The 16,199-nt window shown below is 41.3% G+C and overlaps 1 protein-coding gene across 1 annotated transcript in view; it reads right to left on the reverse strand.

Annotated features, from left to right (window-relative positions):
- Positions 1-16,199, reverse strand: part of nbas (NBAS subunit of NRZ tethering complex) — a 253,161-nt gene that overhangs the window by 211,783 nt on the left and 25,179 nt on the right. Inside the window, 10 exon segments of the mRNA XM_034700252.1 lie at positions 438-510; positions 512-580; positions 582-665; positions 668-694; positions 4,247-4,440; positions 5,043-5,106; positions 5,548-5,676; positions 5,793-5,858; positions 5,967-6,105; positions 12,757-12,855. Of these exon segments, the coding sequence (XP_034556143.1) occupies positions 438-510; positions 512-580; positions 582-665; positions 668-694; positions 4,247-4,440; positions 5,043-5,106; positions 5,548-5,676; positions 5,793-5,858; positions 5,967-6,105; positions 12,757-12,855 (944 nt within the window).

Below are 16,199 nucleotides of genomic sequence, written 5' to 3' on the forward strand. Positions count from 1 at the left end.
ATATACATCATTCAGTATGAATCTACAGTGAATTTCCAGCAGTGCCGAGTACATCATGATGTTCCGCAGAAATGGTTAGAAAGCTGTGCAGTTGAAAAGTAAATGTTTAACTGCAAGCCTCATTACTGGGCCTTTTTTATTCTCCCTTTGGCTGATTCAGCAATTTCAAAATTCTCTACATCAAAATAAAAATTTGATAACATGAATTCAGAGTTGGTGGAGAGTTTTTAAAGATTCAAGAAGAGGACACCAGGGAAGTCTCTAGAAACCCTTTCAGACTAACAAAGAGAGATATGCTGTGATATATGATATACTCTGGAACCAAAATCCCAAGTGAGGCCCCTTAAAAAATGAGATGCACAAGTTGATTGCTTCAAGAGTGAGATTAAATTTCAAACACTGCACGTGAATCACTGTCGCCTACCTTCCTCTGGTACACTCCTCTGGCGTGGTTGACCTTAAGCTGACCAGACGGTAGTTCTTCATTACAGTGCGTGGGCGTTTGCGCGGGCGGGGCGAACCGCTCCATCTCTGTCACATAGTACAGACCCTGCTTGATGTAGCCAAAGTAGCGGGCTTTGGGCTGAGGACTCCTCGTCTGAGTCAGAGTCCCCGCCGTCATCACCCTCCTCATCTTCACCGCTCAGGTTGCTCTCCAGACGCCCACACGCTTCTGAGCCAGCTTCACCTCGCACTGTGGATTATTTAAAAAGAAAAAAAAGGAGCATTAAAAACAGAAAGGTGGCAAACTTAAAGAAGAAAAGGTGGAAGAAGGAGGATTTAAAAATGAAGGTGCACTAGAGGGTTTTATTTGTAAGAGTAAAAAACAATACACAAGTGATTTAAACATTACCTTTATTATAGTGCTAACATATGGTTTATAAAGTGATCATAAAGCCTAAGCTGTCTTTTCACATCAAAGTACATCTGTCTTGTTGGCAAAAAACATAAAGAAAGGCTTGAAAAACAGAAGAACGCCTATTCTCCATGATTGAGACTGTCAGATTTACAGCTTTTGCCCGGATTGACTTTCTGATGCTGACTTTGGACCTTCTTTGCCAACAGGAAGTAATGAATGGAAAATGAAGCATGGAATGAATGCAGCACACTTTACATTTCATTGTGCTTAAGCGAGTAAACACAGTTAATTTAACGGCCTCGTGCCGGATCAGCAGGCTGTCTGACAACAAGGTCAAGCTGCTCGATAGGAAATCTAAATCTAAGCTGTCCAAAGAACTTCTCTCAACTTTTCTTGCCCTGTTCTTAAGTTTGTGATTGCCTCAGTGGATGAATATTATTGGCTAATTTTTCATCAGTTTGCATATTCTGAACGATGCCCCCTGGGTTTAAGTTCACAGGAGAAAAATGCTAAGCTCTGCGCCCAGCCAGGGTTTATGAAACATTTAGCACCTGTAAAATGTTAGCGCCTTAATCAATGGAGGAGTGAGCCTTCAATGTGCAGCACTGTTACACGACCCCATCTCATCAAGAACAGGAAGGTGCGCATGTACTAATCATCACAAAACATACAAGGTCATGTTATTCCACATCTGCGGAGGCGTAAACACACAACGAGCTTTGTGCTCAAGGTAATTTATAAGAAACATTAATTGCACACAACCCTCAGCTGTGTAACCAGCTGCACCACACACACATCCCCTGCTCGCCATGCCCAAGCAGGCTGATGAAACCTTTCCAAAAAGTTGGCAGCTGGCTGGTGAAGAAAACGCCTCTCCCTCTCCCTCTCTATCACTCTATCCCTCTCTCTATGCAATCACATTAAGACAAAAAAAAAACTTGAAGGGCTGAAATAAAAGGGAAGGGTGATGGGAGATCATGGTCTTTGTTGGTGGATCAAGAAGAGAGTCCACATATTCATCATCACACACCTTTATCATCGTACTAATCTCCATTTAAGGGTCCAACATTAAAAATGTAGAAGCTGTTGGCAGGGGTCTGGATTGTAGCATCACAAGTTTTCTGGTTTGTGTTTATAGTTTGAGTGGTACCGGCCACTCCGAATCAGCTGGCTTCGGTGTGAACAGTGTGTATGTAGAGCAAAAGCAGCTGGTGTGCCATCTGCGGAAATGAGATCCTATTGGCAGTAATCGGATGGCTTTTTATTTACCTCTATAGAGAAATATCTGCATGCAAGGGCAGCGAAAATCTAAGTTTAATCATAAACTTCAACTTGAGTGACAAATCTGCTTGACACTACGTTGCAAAAGCTAATCAGTGTTAGAATTCCAGGGTTCCTGGAATGCATCATAAAGATTGATCCAGGCTCCATTAAAAAAACAAGCACCAGTGTTTTAAAAGCTGCTTTCTTCTTCTCTAAAGACAAACCTAACAAAGCTGGAATTTTTTCTTGTGCATATCTGCATCTTGCAACTATTAACCTGTTTTCCCATTAACCGCACTTTAAATTGTCATGCTTATTTAATGATAAAGGCTCTGCTGCACTGAGTGATCCTGTTGTCACTCTTAAATAGATGCTGGTACATTAGGTTCGGTGCACCAGCTTAATGTGCTGTGCTTATCAAGAGACATGGAAACTACATTAGCTTAACTATGGCAGAGGGACCAAGCAGTGAAAGTTTGGATCCCCCAACCAAACAAGTGAAGTCAACAGTGTGGGAGCATTTCAGGGAACACCAAGAAAGCCAAGGAGTTAAGACGATGACTCACCAGTCTGCAAACGCTATTGCAAAAAAAAAAAAAAATGCAGCTAAAGGGTCAAAGACATTAAACTTGATGCTGCACTTGCGGTATAACTACCCAGCACTACACACCCAAGTAAACATATGCACTTCCAGCACTATATCATTGGATTTAATAATTGTGATTCAGTTTCTGCGATTTTATAATTTAGTAATGTTGTGAAATTAATGAATGCATGATAATGGTGGGGGCTGCACGGTGATGCAATGGGTAGCGCTGTTGCCTCACAGCTAGGAGGTTCCTGGTTTGATTCCCCGGCCGGGCAGGTGCCTTTCTGTTATGGAGTTTGCATGTTCTCCCTGTGCATGCGTGGTTCTCTCTGGGTACTCCGGCTTCCTCCCACAGTCCAAAAACATGCTCACCAAGTTGATCGATCACTCTAAATTGGCCGTAGGTGTGCATGTGTGCATGAATGGTTGTCTGTCTCTCTGTGTTACCCCTGTGATAGGCTGGCAAGCTGTCCAGGGTGTACCCTGCCTTCCGCCCGAAGCCAGCTGGGATAGGCTCCAGCCCCCTGTGACCCCTAACGGAATAAGCGGTCAAGATAATGGATGGATAAGAATTGTGATAATCAAGAAACTGTGATTTATAGTCAGACTTTAATTGTACCATCAAAATCTCTAATCATTGCATCTCTAATTTCAACTGTTAACTAACTCAAACTGTAAGAAAACGTGTCACTTTTTCAATATCATCCTGCTGCAGAAAGCCAGACTTTACCCTCAGTGTAACTTACTATTTACAGTGAAACTGAGACTCATCCGAAACAGATGAATGTTATTTTGCAAACAAATCTGAATGGGGCAAATTTCGCTGTGCTTTTGATCGAAACAGTTACTTCTATGTTGCTAACTAGACTGTTAGCAATGCTGGAAAGGGGATTCTAGGCTGGAGGTCGTCTATCGTAAACCGCTGGCGACACTGAAACTGACAATCATTCCCAGAAGCATGAATAGTTGTTAAACAAAAGCTGACCAGTTCCTGTGATTTCCATTGAACAGACAATGAAGCTTAAAGGGACGATATCATCATATGGAAGTTTTCATTTTTAAGAAAAAAAACATCCTTTTGAAGAATCACATCCACAGTGCAAAGGATGCTTAAGAAAATCAATGCACACATTTGTGCTGCAGAAGTTTGATGGATTTTTTCTGGATAACAAAAGAAAAGGTAAACTCACAGTTACTTTTTAGTCCCCAAACCTTCAATTATAAAACAAAAGAACTGACAAATCTATAACAGACCCTCTGCCAGTCCAAACGTGTTCCTCTTTCTCTCACAGTGCATGTCGGGCAGCTCCAGGCCTGTTGACCCTGAACTGAAGAGGTGCTTAAGAAAATGGATGTAAAGAATACATTTTCTCCTCTTCTATAATATTCCCTATAAACGCCTGAAGGCTGGGATATATTATGTAAGAGTATAACAGTAAGAGATTCAGTCTCGAGTGCCTTTCGGTAACATGCAAACTCCTTCTTTGTGTTTACTTAACCACACACATATAATACGCTATGATCTTGACATTTACCTCGAGGCTGAGGAAGCCCCCATCGTGTGCTGCGGTGACACGAGGTGACTGCTCGAACCACTCGCAGGATTTCCCCAGCAGGTTGCGCAGCGTCCTGACGGAGGAGACGGTGACGGAGCCGGAGCAGCGAGCCAGAATCAACACGTTGTCGCTCCACCAGCTGACATCCACAAGAGGGAAGTACTGCTCCTTATCTGGGACAGGTAGGAGACAACATAAGAGTATGCATATTTTGAAAATATATTTAATTTCATGCTGAACCTTTACTTATTTTGGAAAGGACATTGAGGTTTCCCTCATTTCCAATGTTGTCAAAATCAATGTGTAAGAGGCAGCAGAAAAAACTCAAAACAATTCATATCTAAGTGATCCATCTTTCTGGTATCATAACTCTTATTCATTAACTTTTTTGAACAAGTTTCCTCTTCTGAGATTTTCACATGTGGACACATCTATCACTTGTCATGCACGGGATGAGGACTCACACAGATTATTGCTTACACAAGCTGTCACAGCTGCCATCATTACTGGCCCAAAACTGTCAAAAAAACAGACTGTACAGCTTCTCAAATATGCACACACACACCTACACACAGGCAGTTACACAAGCCCAGAAACACACACTCAGAAGTAGAGAAAAATATTTGCTAGCCTCTGCATACACTGTCTGCTTGTACGTGTAAATAAGTGTATAAGTCACTGAATAAGACGTGTCAAAGATCATTAAATTGTATCCAGCATGCTCCGCTGTGTCAGCAACAAAGTCGGCTCTCTTCGGACCCTCAGGCCAAACTACCTTTTATTTTCTTCCTCCTCTCCAGCGATGTCTTCCACTCTGGGTTGATCTCCTCAAATCCTGGCTGCAGGGTGGACCAAAGGACCAAAGAGTACAGGGAGGAAGAGAAGAAGAAGAGAGGGAGGGTGGAAATTAATCTGCTAACCCTGTTTATACAGCGCACACTCGCACACTCACACACACACATGCACGCACAGCAGCAGTGAAGCAAAGCATACACACACTGAGCATAAACCGGCAAAACATACTGCCGATGTAAGTCCTCTTTAAGCTACATCTACTGTTTCATAGCACTCGCACATACACATACTTCTCCACACACACACTCATACAGGCCAAAGAGAGAGATTACATTAAAACAGCCAGTCGTGCATCAAATGTACAAAATATTTCCAGTGCGGACAATTTCAATGCACAAAGGTTTACTCAGCATTAGCTAAATCATGCATGCTTACACACACACACACTCAAAAAAACAAACATGCAGCTTAGAGGTGTTGTGTACCTGTTGGTCTTGGCTCCATGCGGCCCTCTCCTTGAATGATGGGACGTCCCAGAGAGACAGACGTCCGGAAAAGTGGATGACCGCCAGCAGAGTGCCATCGGGGCTCAGACTCATGCGGAACACACCGTCCTGGATGACACAAAAGCGGGTGCAATATCTTTTTAAACCCTTGTGCGCTTGCCAAATCCCTGCGGTTGAGTTTTTAATTATAATTGAGGACAATGGAGAGCAGAGAGTTGTGTTACCTTTTCATTTCCTTGTCTTGGGAAGAATCTGAAGCTGGGCATCCTGAGATAGCCTCTCTTCTGATTCTAGACGCAGATGGCAAAAAAATATGTGTGTGTGAGATATTTACATAAATAACTTGTGCCCCAACATGTGTGTGTGCGTATATGTGTGAATGTGTGTCAATTTCTCACTGGGTTGACGTCGTCCTCGTAGCTGGTGACCTGCTTGTAGTGAGGGGAGCCAGACAGAGTCCTCCAGGCTGTAATCCCGCAGCATGAGGCCTTGGATGTGCTGTCATCCCCTGACTCACAGCCTCCCACCAGCAGCAGTCTGAAGAACACACACACACACACACACACACACACACACACACACACACACACACACACACACACACACACACACACACACACACACACACACACACACACACACACACACACACACACACACACACACACACACACACACTTATAGAAACCACCTCTGTGATTGTAACCTGATGGATTTACTGGCTTATAACATGGTCATCGTGAGGTCATTGTCCCGCCTGGGTTCAAGCCAGGGTATCAGTGAGCATTCACACTACTGATGTGCCATTTAGCAAAGAAGCAGGAGACATTCATCAGAGGTCTGCTTTAGAATCAATGGCCAAGCACAGATAAGACACAAACAATACCACAGTGACCACAGTGATCAGTGGGTCTCTCTTTGCAGGGAACAGAACAGATGCAACAATGGTCCTGGAGTCAGGGAGGGAGGAGCGGGTGAGCAGAGCTTTCCAGCTCAACACTGCCCCCTAGTGTAGAGGAACTGGACATTTGAGAAGATCTAAAAGAGCTGAGAGAGGGTGGATAACTGATGGACAGACTCTTTTCCTGTCAGAATGGACAGTCAGTTCTCATACAAGCCAGATTTCGTTTGTATACTTAAATGTAATGGAGGGTTTCTTTAATAAAGATGGTAGACGACTGCTAATAAGTAAACATGCAAGAATTATTTTGTAGAAATTGGCTGATATTCAATTAAGAAATAATGTGGAGTTACAAAAGTGCAAGATCTTTGACATAAAGAAAAGAAAAGAGCAGACCTAATATGGAAATCTGGTTTATTGGGATTTTGTATTAAGAAACTGAAAACAAAGATACACAATTTTTCACATAGGATTAAAGAACTGCCAAAATGGCACAGTAGAAATAATATCACAGAATTAAAATACAAACTGCATTAGAGTGTAATAATCTCTAATGTAAATCTTAGTAATGCTGACCTCAAAGAAGGGGTTTTGCAGTCCGAAGCTGTTTTACAGACACCTCAAAACCCCAGTGAAGGCTCATATTAAGGCCACTTACTGAAGCAAACATACCTAGACTGCTCAGTTTAATGCTGTAGACTCTCATTTCCAGTTAGGTTTGAGCTTCTCATGTCTCTATGTAACATGATAATGATAATGTATGCTATTAGTATGAGTTTGTTGGTTTTATACAGGAATATCAGGGCTTTGGAGTTTTTCAGATGTAAAGCTCATTCTTCTATGCCTGATGTTAAGGGTGAGAAGATATGACGAGCTTTATATGTACATTAGATCAAATGCATCCAGGCTGGCTATGTGTGGACTTAAGAGACGAACAGGCAGGTGGAAAACTGGAAACCAATAGAGGGAAACCATAGACTGTATAAATAATGGACGCAGTATCCGTGACGTCACCCATCTGTTCCTGAGCGCTGTTTTGAAGCCAATTGGCAGCAGCAGCCATTTTGGAAATATGGAAATCAACCAGGAATAGTGTGACGTAAAGAGGCGGAGTTTGAGCCTCCTAGCCAACAGCTATGTGTTCCCATCCGGGAGTCAAGTCAGTCATGTCCTTATTTGGGCAAAAACTTGTAATCTTAATATCTTCCGTCGCGTTATAAAAAAAAATCACCCCCCATACAGTGTGTGCCGATAGAGAAATTAGCTACGTAGAGCCCAAGCAGCAACCTCCGGTCTAAAAATATGAGTCAATGCGGAAGTGTTAAAAGCTGCAGTTCATCGAGGATCCGCTTGAGGCTGGCTCCGGAAGTACCGGAAGTCACATACACATGAATGGGAAAAAGACGATCTTTGCAGCATTAATAAACATGTTTACAGCCTGGTACAAAAGATGAGTGTAGTCTGAATAGCTCATTTCTCAATGTCCTCTCACTGTGAGGGGGGTGAATTTTTATCTAATTCGGCAATTTTGAAGATATTGAGATTACTAGTCTTCCAATGAGAGGCACAGCTGCCTGTGGGAACACTGCAGCTGTTGGCTAGGAGGCTCAAAGCCCGCCTCTTTATGTCACACTGGCTCGACAGCAGCAATATGGCTGCTGCTGTCGATTGGCTTCAAAACAGCGTTCAGAAACAGATGGGTGACGTCACGGATACTAAGTCCATATTATTTACAGTCTATGGTAGAGCCAAGCCGTCTTTTGAACCAGGCTGTAAACATGTGCATTAATGCTGCAAAGATCTTCTTTTTGGAATTGGTTCGTATGTGGTTTCCAGTGTTTCTGCAGCCAGCCTCAAGCGGATTCTCGATGAATTGCAGTTTATAACACTTCCGCATGGGCTTCAAAGTTTGAGACCTGAGGTTGCCGCTTGAGTGCAACTAAATAGGAATGTTCCAAATGAAGCTACAAATTTACTAGTTATATACAAAACTGTGTAGTCTAGAGATAAAGAATCATCATAAACAGATCAAGATTGAGGTTATATGTCACTTTAACCAGACACAGCCTGCACGCAACTTTATCTCCAATTTCTACATCAAAACACTGCCAAATCGTGCAGCGCAAAAATATGCTATCTGTCGTCTGTGCTTGTTTACATCCTGATAGTAGAGCGTTCTAACATTATAGCAGTAGCATTCACCAGAGATGCTGCGCTGGCTAGTAGTGGAGGGCCCTGCTACAATTTCAGGCTTTCTATAATAAAAGTATTAGTAATTATTTTAAGCGACTTGTAATTCTTGCACCGACTGATGATGGTGACAGTGTTGAATCGTTTGTCCAATAAACGCACACATTATCAACTACCCTACTATATCATGTAAAAAAAAAAAATCCTCTTTTTCTCAAGATAATTAGCTAATTAATCTTGAAAAACAATTTAAATCTTTATTTTTCTTACACAAAAAAAAATGTCCTTGTGATTCTGGGTAATTTTCTTTTTAACTGAACACGTGTAGTTGAGTAAACCCCCCGATACTTCCCTCCCATGTGAAGTGTGAAGAGGTTAGGAGTTTTATCACATTATCAGGCTTGCTGTTTAAGAGCCAAATATGTATCTTTACATTTAAAAACATGTGGTAACATTCATGTCTGTCACTTCAGTAAATGTACAGTCTTAAATCACACCACGGTTCCTGATTTGCATATTCTGCAATTTTGTCTCCATAGAACTTTCAGTATACTGACTCTGACAACAGTTCTGATCATAGCTGCACATCTGGAAACACTCCTCCGAATCTGTGATTCCATCTGTTCACTACATGAGACATGGTAAACACTATCATTGTGTCTGCTTGATCCTGAACATGTGGCATCTTTCACAGATCTGCCATAATTTCATTTTAGTATGTTCAGCTGTTGAAATGACTTTTTTTATACCCTGTTCCTCACCTTGCCTCCTCTTATCTCTTTCTTATTCTCTCTGTTGCTGGCCCAGTTTTCACACAGGGATCATTAAAGTTTCATCTCATCTATCAGTTGGCAAACACTTGACAGTAGCTGCCAAAACCTATTAAGCTGCCAAACCAAGCTTCACCAGCCAAACTAAACCTGGTTTTTGTGAGGACTGGAGGAGCGTGGAGATGGGAAGAAAAAAAAAACAGTGAGGTCACGGGTGTGAGCCAGATTTAATTAACCCAAACCTCTGAATGCTACGTGGTGAGGGAGGCCAAGGACAACTCCGGCTGCTATAGTCGATCCCTGCAGGTGTTGCATTAAAAAGATTGGCTCATTAATTCCTGAGTAGGCATCTTGGCCCTTATCCACAATGTTACATCTCGTCATGCTTGTGAGAAAGTGGGTACACAAAATACTTGTATTTGCTCAGCGTTTTTCTACTATTGATGGAGCATATTTTGTTATTTGTCCCTGTTATTAATATAGATTTTGATGATAAAAGGTGTCTGCAGCAGTCTCAGTTCAACTTAACTATAATGCAGTACATTCACTCTAAGTTCTCGGACTGTGATCAATAAAATACATATTTATGAGCATATTGACGACACGTTGGAGTGTACTCACATTGCCCCTGGACATCAAATGATGAAAGCGCTTGAAATAACTCAGCTACTTTCCAAACTCGGTTATTCAAGCTGTACGTGGCATCATGTAGCATCATCACGGGCAATGAGTTTATGGGTGAAAAATTGATTCAAAGGATTTATAAGCATGTCTGTAGATGTTTGAATTTAAATGTCTGACCAACAGTCTTGATGAAACAGTGTTGTAATAGAAGCAGGCTCGGACTGTGGAGGCCATAGAGGGAAAGAAGAACACTGGGACTCATTCAGCTACCGGTCTTAGGAGGGTTTTTCTTGTAAGAGTCCAGTGACGCAGTTTTAGAGCAGATTCTGACATTTACCCAAAGTTTTTTTTGTTATCTGGGATTTGTTCTTGGGCAAAAACAAAATCTACTTACAAACATATTAGTTCTGATGTGTCAGTGAAAAGGCATTGGTTGGGGTGTTTTTCTTGATCCTGCACCGAGGAATAACCAGTATATTATTACATAACGTGTAAATACATGATTTAAGTGTAATCAATTTTTATTTTAATTATGCAAAGTTTGGTCTAAACTAGGAAATGTCAAACTCTGATTTAAAATAGAACATATAAGGCTGGAATAAGGTTGGAATCGAACCTGCTATATGGGCATGTAACTTAAAGCTACTGTTGGTAGGAATGGTGTAAAAAAACTTAACTTTTTTTCTGCTGGGTTTGGAGAAAAGGTCATAATACCCATCAGTACTCATCGGTAAGTGGAGTAATTTGAGACTATTGCAAAATCTCTGCGTTGGCCAATGTCTTTGTATCAAGCAATGTTATTATACCCTTCGTTCCCATTATGACGGACCAATCATAGCTAATCTCCTCTGTCCTGATTGGTTAAGGGGCGGCCCCTACTATGTCCTCCGATTGGTTATGAGTCCAGCACTATCATGATAGCGCACACCAATCTGTGTTGGGGGGCTAAGAGGAAATCTGGTTGGGAGGGATAATGTTACTTTGTGACTACCAACAGCAGCTTTAACCATTAGGCCATGTCTGCGGCCGTGAACATTATTTTATTGCTTTCTATGTTTAAATAAAAGTTGTCTTGATGGAGTACTTGATAGAGTAAATTGATAATCATTGTGTTTATAAAGCAGCAGCTCAGTTTTAAAGCTACAGCTACACCTGGGATATCATATTTAACTTCAAATTGCAGTGAATCTGTTGATATCAAATATACTAGATGCTATATATTGCTCCAAAAAGGACTGCTTTACCACCAGGCGTGTGACTTGAGCTCAAATAAACAAGCTTATACATTTTCCCTCAGCTTGCTTTCTCTCTTTCTTCTTTCTGTCTTTTCGTTCTGATACCCTCATATTGCTTTCTTGGGGTAGACATGCTCCTGCAGTATCACTCACTTGGCTCTTTTCACTGCAGTCAGATTCATCCCGTGACTCACGCTGAGCAGACTAAACCACTTTGCACATTTAGTAGGGATTAGAGGGGCCTCAGAGAGAGACCTCACATTTCTTCTAGTTGAAGAGTTAAGAATTTCATTCATTTATTCAGCTCATTTTACTAACCTTATAACAGCTATAACTTAAAGGGGAAAAAAGCAAACCAAAAGTGTTTTTCATTTCAGGTTCATCAAGAGCCGCTTCTTCAAATTGGGCCCTGGGTAGTCAAACACACCCCCCCCCCCCCCCCCCCAGCATGATCACATAATATAATGTGTGTGATCCGTGGAAGAAATGTTCTCTGAACAAGTAATGTCATCCAATGTATCACACTGTAGTAGGCATTTTATACTTAACAAATACAATATTAAAGCTTCAGTTAATAACTTTTGGATAGTGAGATTTTGGCTTCTCCTGTGGACAAAGTGGTACATCTTGTCTCGTCCCTGATCTTACACTGAGTGGTGTACTCATAAAATAATCTCCTCCTGCTCCCTTTCAACAGTGGAACATATCACTCACTGTGAACAGCTGCTTTGGAAAATGTAAACAAAGGCTGTTTCTAAAGGCTTCTTTGTCTGACAGTGGTTACAGGGGGTAAAAATAATCATCTCAAGAGATTGAATCTTGTTTCTTCCTATCCCAAATAAAAAATCATCCCAGATACCAATAACGTAATTTTGTCAAACTAAGAAAACATTTTGACTTGTAACAACTAGATTGCAGATATCTGGAATGATTGTTTTTCACGGTAATAATTCTATTGATATCCATAATTGTTATTCTGGACAGGAAGAATGACGTCATGGAAACCCAAAATGACAATTGTGGATAGGTAGAATTTCATTGCGGACATGTTCTGTGACAATTTTTATGGCTGAGAATTTTTCAAAAAAGAGAGAATATATCATGCATATCTAAATTATAATTACTGATAGGAGTGTGTTAAGACCACTTGCCATAACAGGCCTTAACTCAGTGTTTGTAGGTTTCATTACACCTCTGCCCTTTGCTGCATGTTGGCCCCTAATCTCTGCTCCCCTCACTTCCTGGGTCTCTTCAGCTGCCCTAACAAATAAAGACAAAATACACCATCCCACCCGGCAAAAAAACAAAAACGAAGGATGATATTGCTAAATGTGGCCTTCTGGATGTAAGCCTGAAGCATTTATTAAGCTAGATTAAAAGGTACATTTTGTTTAGATATGCATTTTTTTAAAATATTCCTAATTCAATCTGTGTTCCACAAGCTCAGAGTTGGAGAAAACTAACTCACCGGTGTCCAGGGTGGTAAATAGCCGAGGTGATGCCATGAGAGTAGTGAGTGGAAAAATTGAAGCTGTGGTTATCCTGGAAGTTCTGATTGGTCCCCACACTGAGAGGGAGAGAGAGGACAGACACATACACAAATAAAATCAAGTCAACCTATAATTGGACTCGGGCAAACAAACAATCAAAAACACGAACACCCATGTGCAAAATGTTAATGGTGCGACAAAGCTGTTTTGGGAGAAGATGACAGAGCAATTTAAATCCCGGCTGCAATTAAAATGAGACATGGCCAAATATATAATCTAATCTAAGTGGGCAATCTAAATTAGATTGGTACTAGAGGAGATGTCGTGCAATTTGTGTGGAGGGATCTCGCAGGGGAAATGTTCCACTGCGATGTAAACTATATGGAGAGAAGGGGAAGGGAGGTAAAGAAAGGAGAAGAGGGGAGAAAAAGAGCTTATAGGAAATAGATGAAAGATTCCCACAGTTCAACTCCCCCTGGATGTTTGGGTGTTCTTTTTGCCACAGTAAAGCAGCTGTGTGTCAGTAAACACACACACACATAGGGAAGAGCTGGCACAGAAAGGGAGAGAGAGATGACTTGCCGCCGAGGCTCAGCTATAATTCTAAAATTCTAATTCAAAGTGTTTGAGGGACAATATTGGAAAGCAGTCATATGAAGAGGAAGAGCGAGTTTAAGCTCCAGACTGAAAATGAACCTCTAAAAAACAAGCCAGCACTTCCAGAGTAAATCCAGTGCAAATGTCTCACACATCTTAATTACCCCCTCACACACATAAACTCACACCCCGGTGGCTTCAAAGGCAGAGAACACCATTTATCTGCCTCTAATAGAAAAATAAATCACCCGTTCTCTGCAAACATCACTTTGCACACAGGAGTGAAGGGAAGTCACAGAGTGCAGGATGTCGTCTGATTTGAGATTCAGCCCACAGACACAATCTCATCCTGTGTCTGTGAGTGTCAGCACACCAGGGCTTGGTGTGACTGCGGCAATCATACTGAATTAAAAAGGAAATCTGTGTAATAATACCTGATTAAATAATGCTAAATGTAAAACGGTAGATGTGTGAGGAAAGCAAGGATGTAGAATCTTGAAGGTTTGCACTCACAAACTCAGATGTCATCGATCAAATAGTCCAAGTGTGATTAAATAAGGATTGGTAAGCAGCGGAGTTGGTATTCAAAGAGACGTGCAACCAGCCCATTATATGTAGACAAACATGCAGAGCCCAATCATAGCACAGACAGGATGCAATTTCCTATAAAGGTTATTGTATAATGTACATGCATGCAAATGAGTTGAAAAAACAGGTCAGGAAAAAACTTTCAGAAAAGTTGTTTAAAGTTGTTGAAGAGGAAGTTGGGAAAAAAAGTAGCAAGAAGAGAAGTAACAATATATGTGTGAGCACTGAACAGACTTGGACTGTAGAGCTCTAAATGGGACTGAAAAAGTGTATTACATCACTCCGGTTCTGAGGGTTTACACTGGCTCTCTGTTTAGGTGCTTTTCAACAGCAGGAACTTTCCCCAGGAACTAAGGACCTTTAGAGGAACTATGAGCGTTTCGACAGTGGGAACCAGGGTCTAAATTTAGCTCTAGGGTAGTTTATCTCGCCCTGAAAATCCCCTGCTTAGGAGCTTCCGCAAGTGCGTCTGACAGTTCCCCGGTGTAGTGGTATTAAGAGTGACTGGATAATCAGGAGACCATCAGCTGAACATGTCAGCTGTTGAAACATGGAAGGAGTCTTCGGAAATACATCCTCCTAGGTTAGTTTTTTATTAAAATTTCAAAATATACTCATCAGATAAGCATTCAATGATAATTTAATGACATTTCTGACGGATGCATTTGGCTGAAAGTTGGCAGGGTCGCTCTTTAAACCAAAACACCAGTCGATCACTGCCATGGCTTTTAAAATTGCTTTAAGTCGAGCACTTTCGAGCGTTTTGAAACGGCTTTGCTACTTGTGCTTGTCTCATTCTAAGTGTTGATTCAGAGAATCCATTTGCAATGCAATATAACACGATCTAAAAGAGAACAAGTTGAATCTCCTCCCTGTTGTCGCATATGACAATGTCGGCCTGTCTGTCTCCTTCTATGGTGTCATCTCTGTTGAATGGCCTTCATCTCTGTCTTACTGCCTTCTACTGATCTGGCAATGTAGTACAATTACTTTTTTCTTCCCCATACATCACTGGCATCACCGGATTTGAATAATCTCCACAGGACTTCAGGTCTCATTGGGAACGCAGACAACAATTGGCCACAGGAACCATTTTGTTCCTGGAACAGTTCTTGTTGAAAAGCACCTTTTGTAAGAGAATTGATTCTGTAATACTAATGCAGGTTTATAAGAAGCACTGACTGGTTTAGGGCCTAAACATATAATTGATCTTCCGATACCCACTGAACCATCCAGACCGCTCAGGTTGTCTGGGGACAGGTCTGCTTTTTGTTCCCAGAGTCTGAACCAAACACAGAGGAGCAGTGACTCATCTGTTTATACAGCTGCCTTTAGTTAAACTATTTAATCCATTTAGTTCAATAACTCATTTCATTATTTATCACTGCACTATCACTTTAGGCTTGGGAATATTTTGACTGTCTCTTTATATTGTAGCTCCTGTTTTAATGGCTTGTTTTAACAGTTTCAAAATGCCCTCTTATAACACTTTATTCCCTCTTTGTAATGATTCCTTTAATGTCTACATGTCTAATGTAAACATAAGTGTCCACATTGAGTGAAGAAGAAGTGTCAGTTGACATTTAAGTCCTGAAAGCAGAACTGAGCAGGTAATGTCATTGGAAATGGAAGCCCTGACAGGAATAAGTGCCAGTTCCAGTATAGAAACTAAAAGATGGGGTCACTGAAAATGTTGGATGGAGTGTATGCACTTGTCAGCGGGAATATGAAAAAATTGAGTTTCAGTTTAAAGGTGACGCCCTAAGACCTTCAAGAGGTTGAAGTGGCTGTCATATTGGAGGCGCTGAGTAAAATCTACGCTGAGGAAAAGTTGAGCACAGCTGGAATCTGTGTTGGAATGTGCTTGAGAGTGGTAAAGATAAAATGTTGTTTTAAGAGAAAAGCTGTGTGAATGGTATGTTCAGTGACCCTCAGTGCCTTGTATAAGACTTCACATTTTACAATGTAACAACCTGAAATTCCAACAGAGTTATCAAGAGCTTTTACCAGTTGATTAACAAAAAAAATGGTCCAAAAAAGTAGGAGTCTGTTGGGTGCATATGCTAGCCTTAATGAAACTGGTTGCACATAATCTTAGTCATAAGGGTCAGAAATTATGTCAACCATTGGTTAAACAGTTTTGAAGCCCAACAGGGGTTGGTGGCATACTAGAAAAACTGATTAGATTAGAAAATCTGTATCGTCCCCAAGGGGCAATTTGGTTCGCAACAGCAGT

The sequence above is a fragment of the Notolabrus celidotus genome, chromosome 13 (genome assembly GCF_009762535.1).
Source record: "Notolabrus celidotus isolate fNotCel1 chromosome 13, fNotCel1.pri, whole genome shotgun sequence".
NCBI lineage: Eukaryota > Metazoa > Chordata > Actinopteri > Labriformes > Labridae > Notolabrus > Notolabrus celidotus.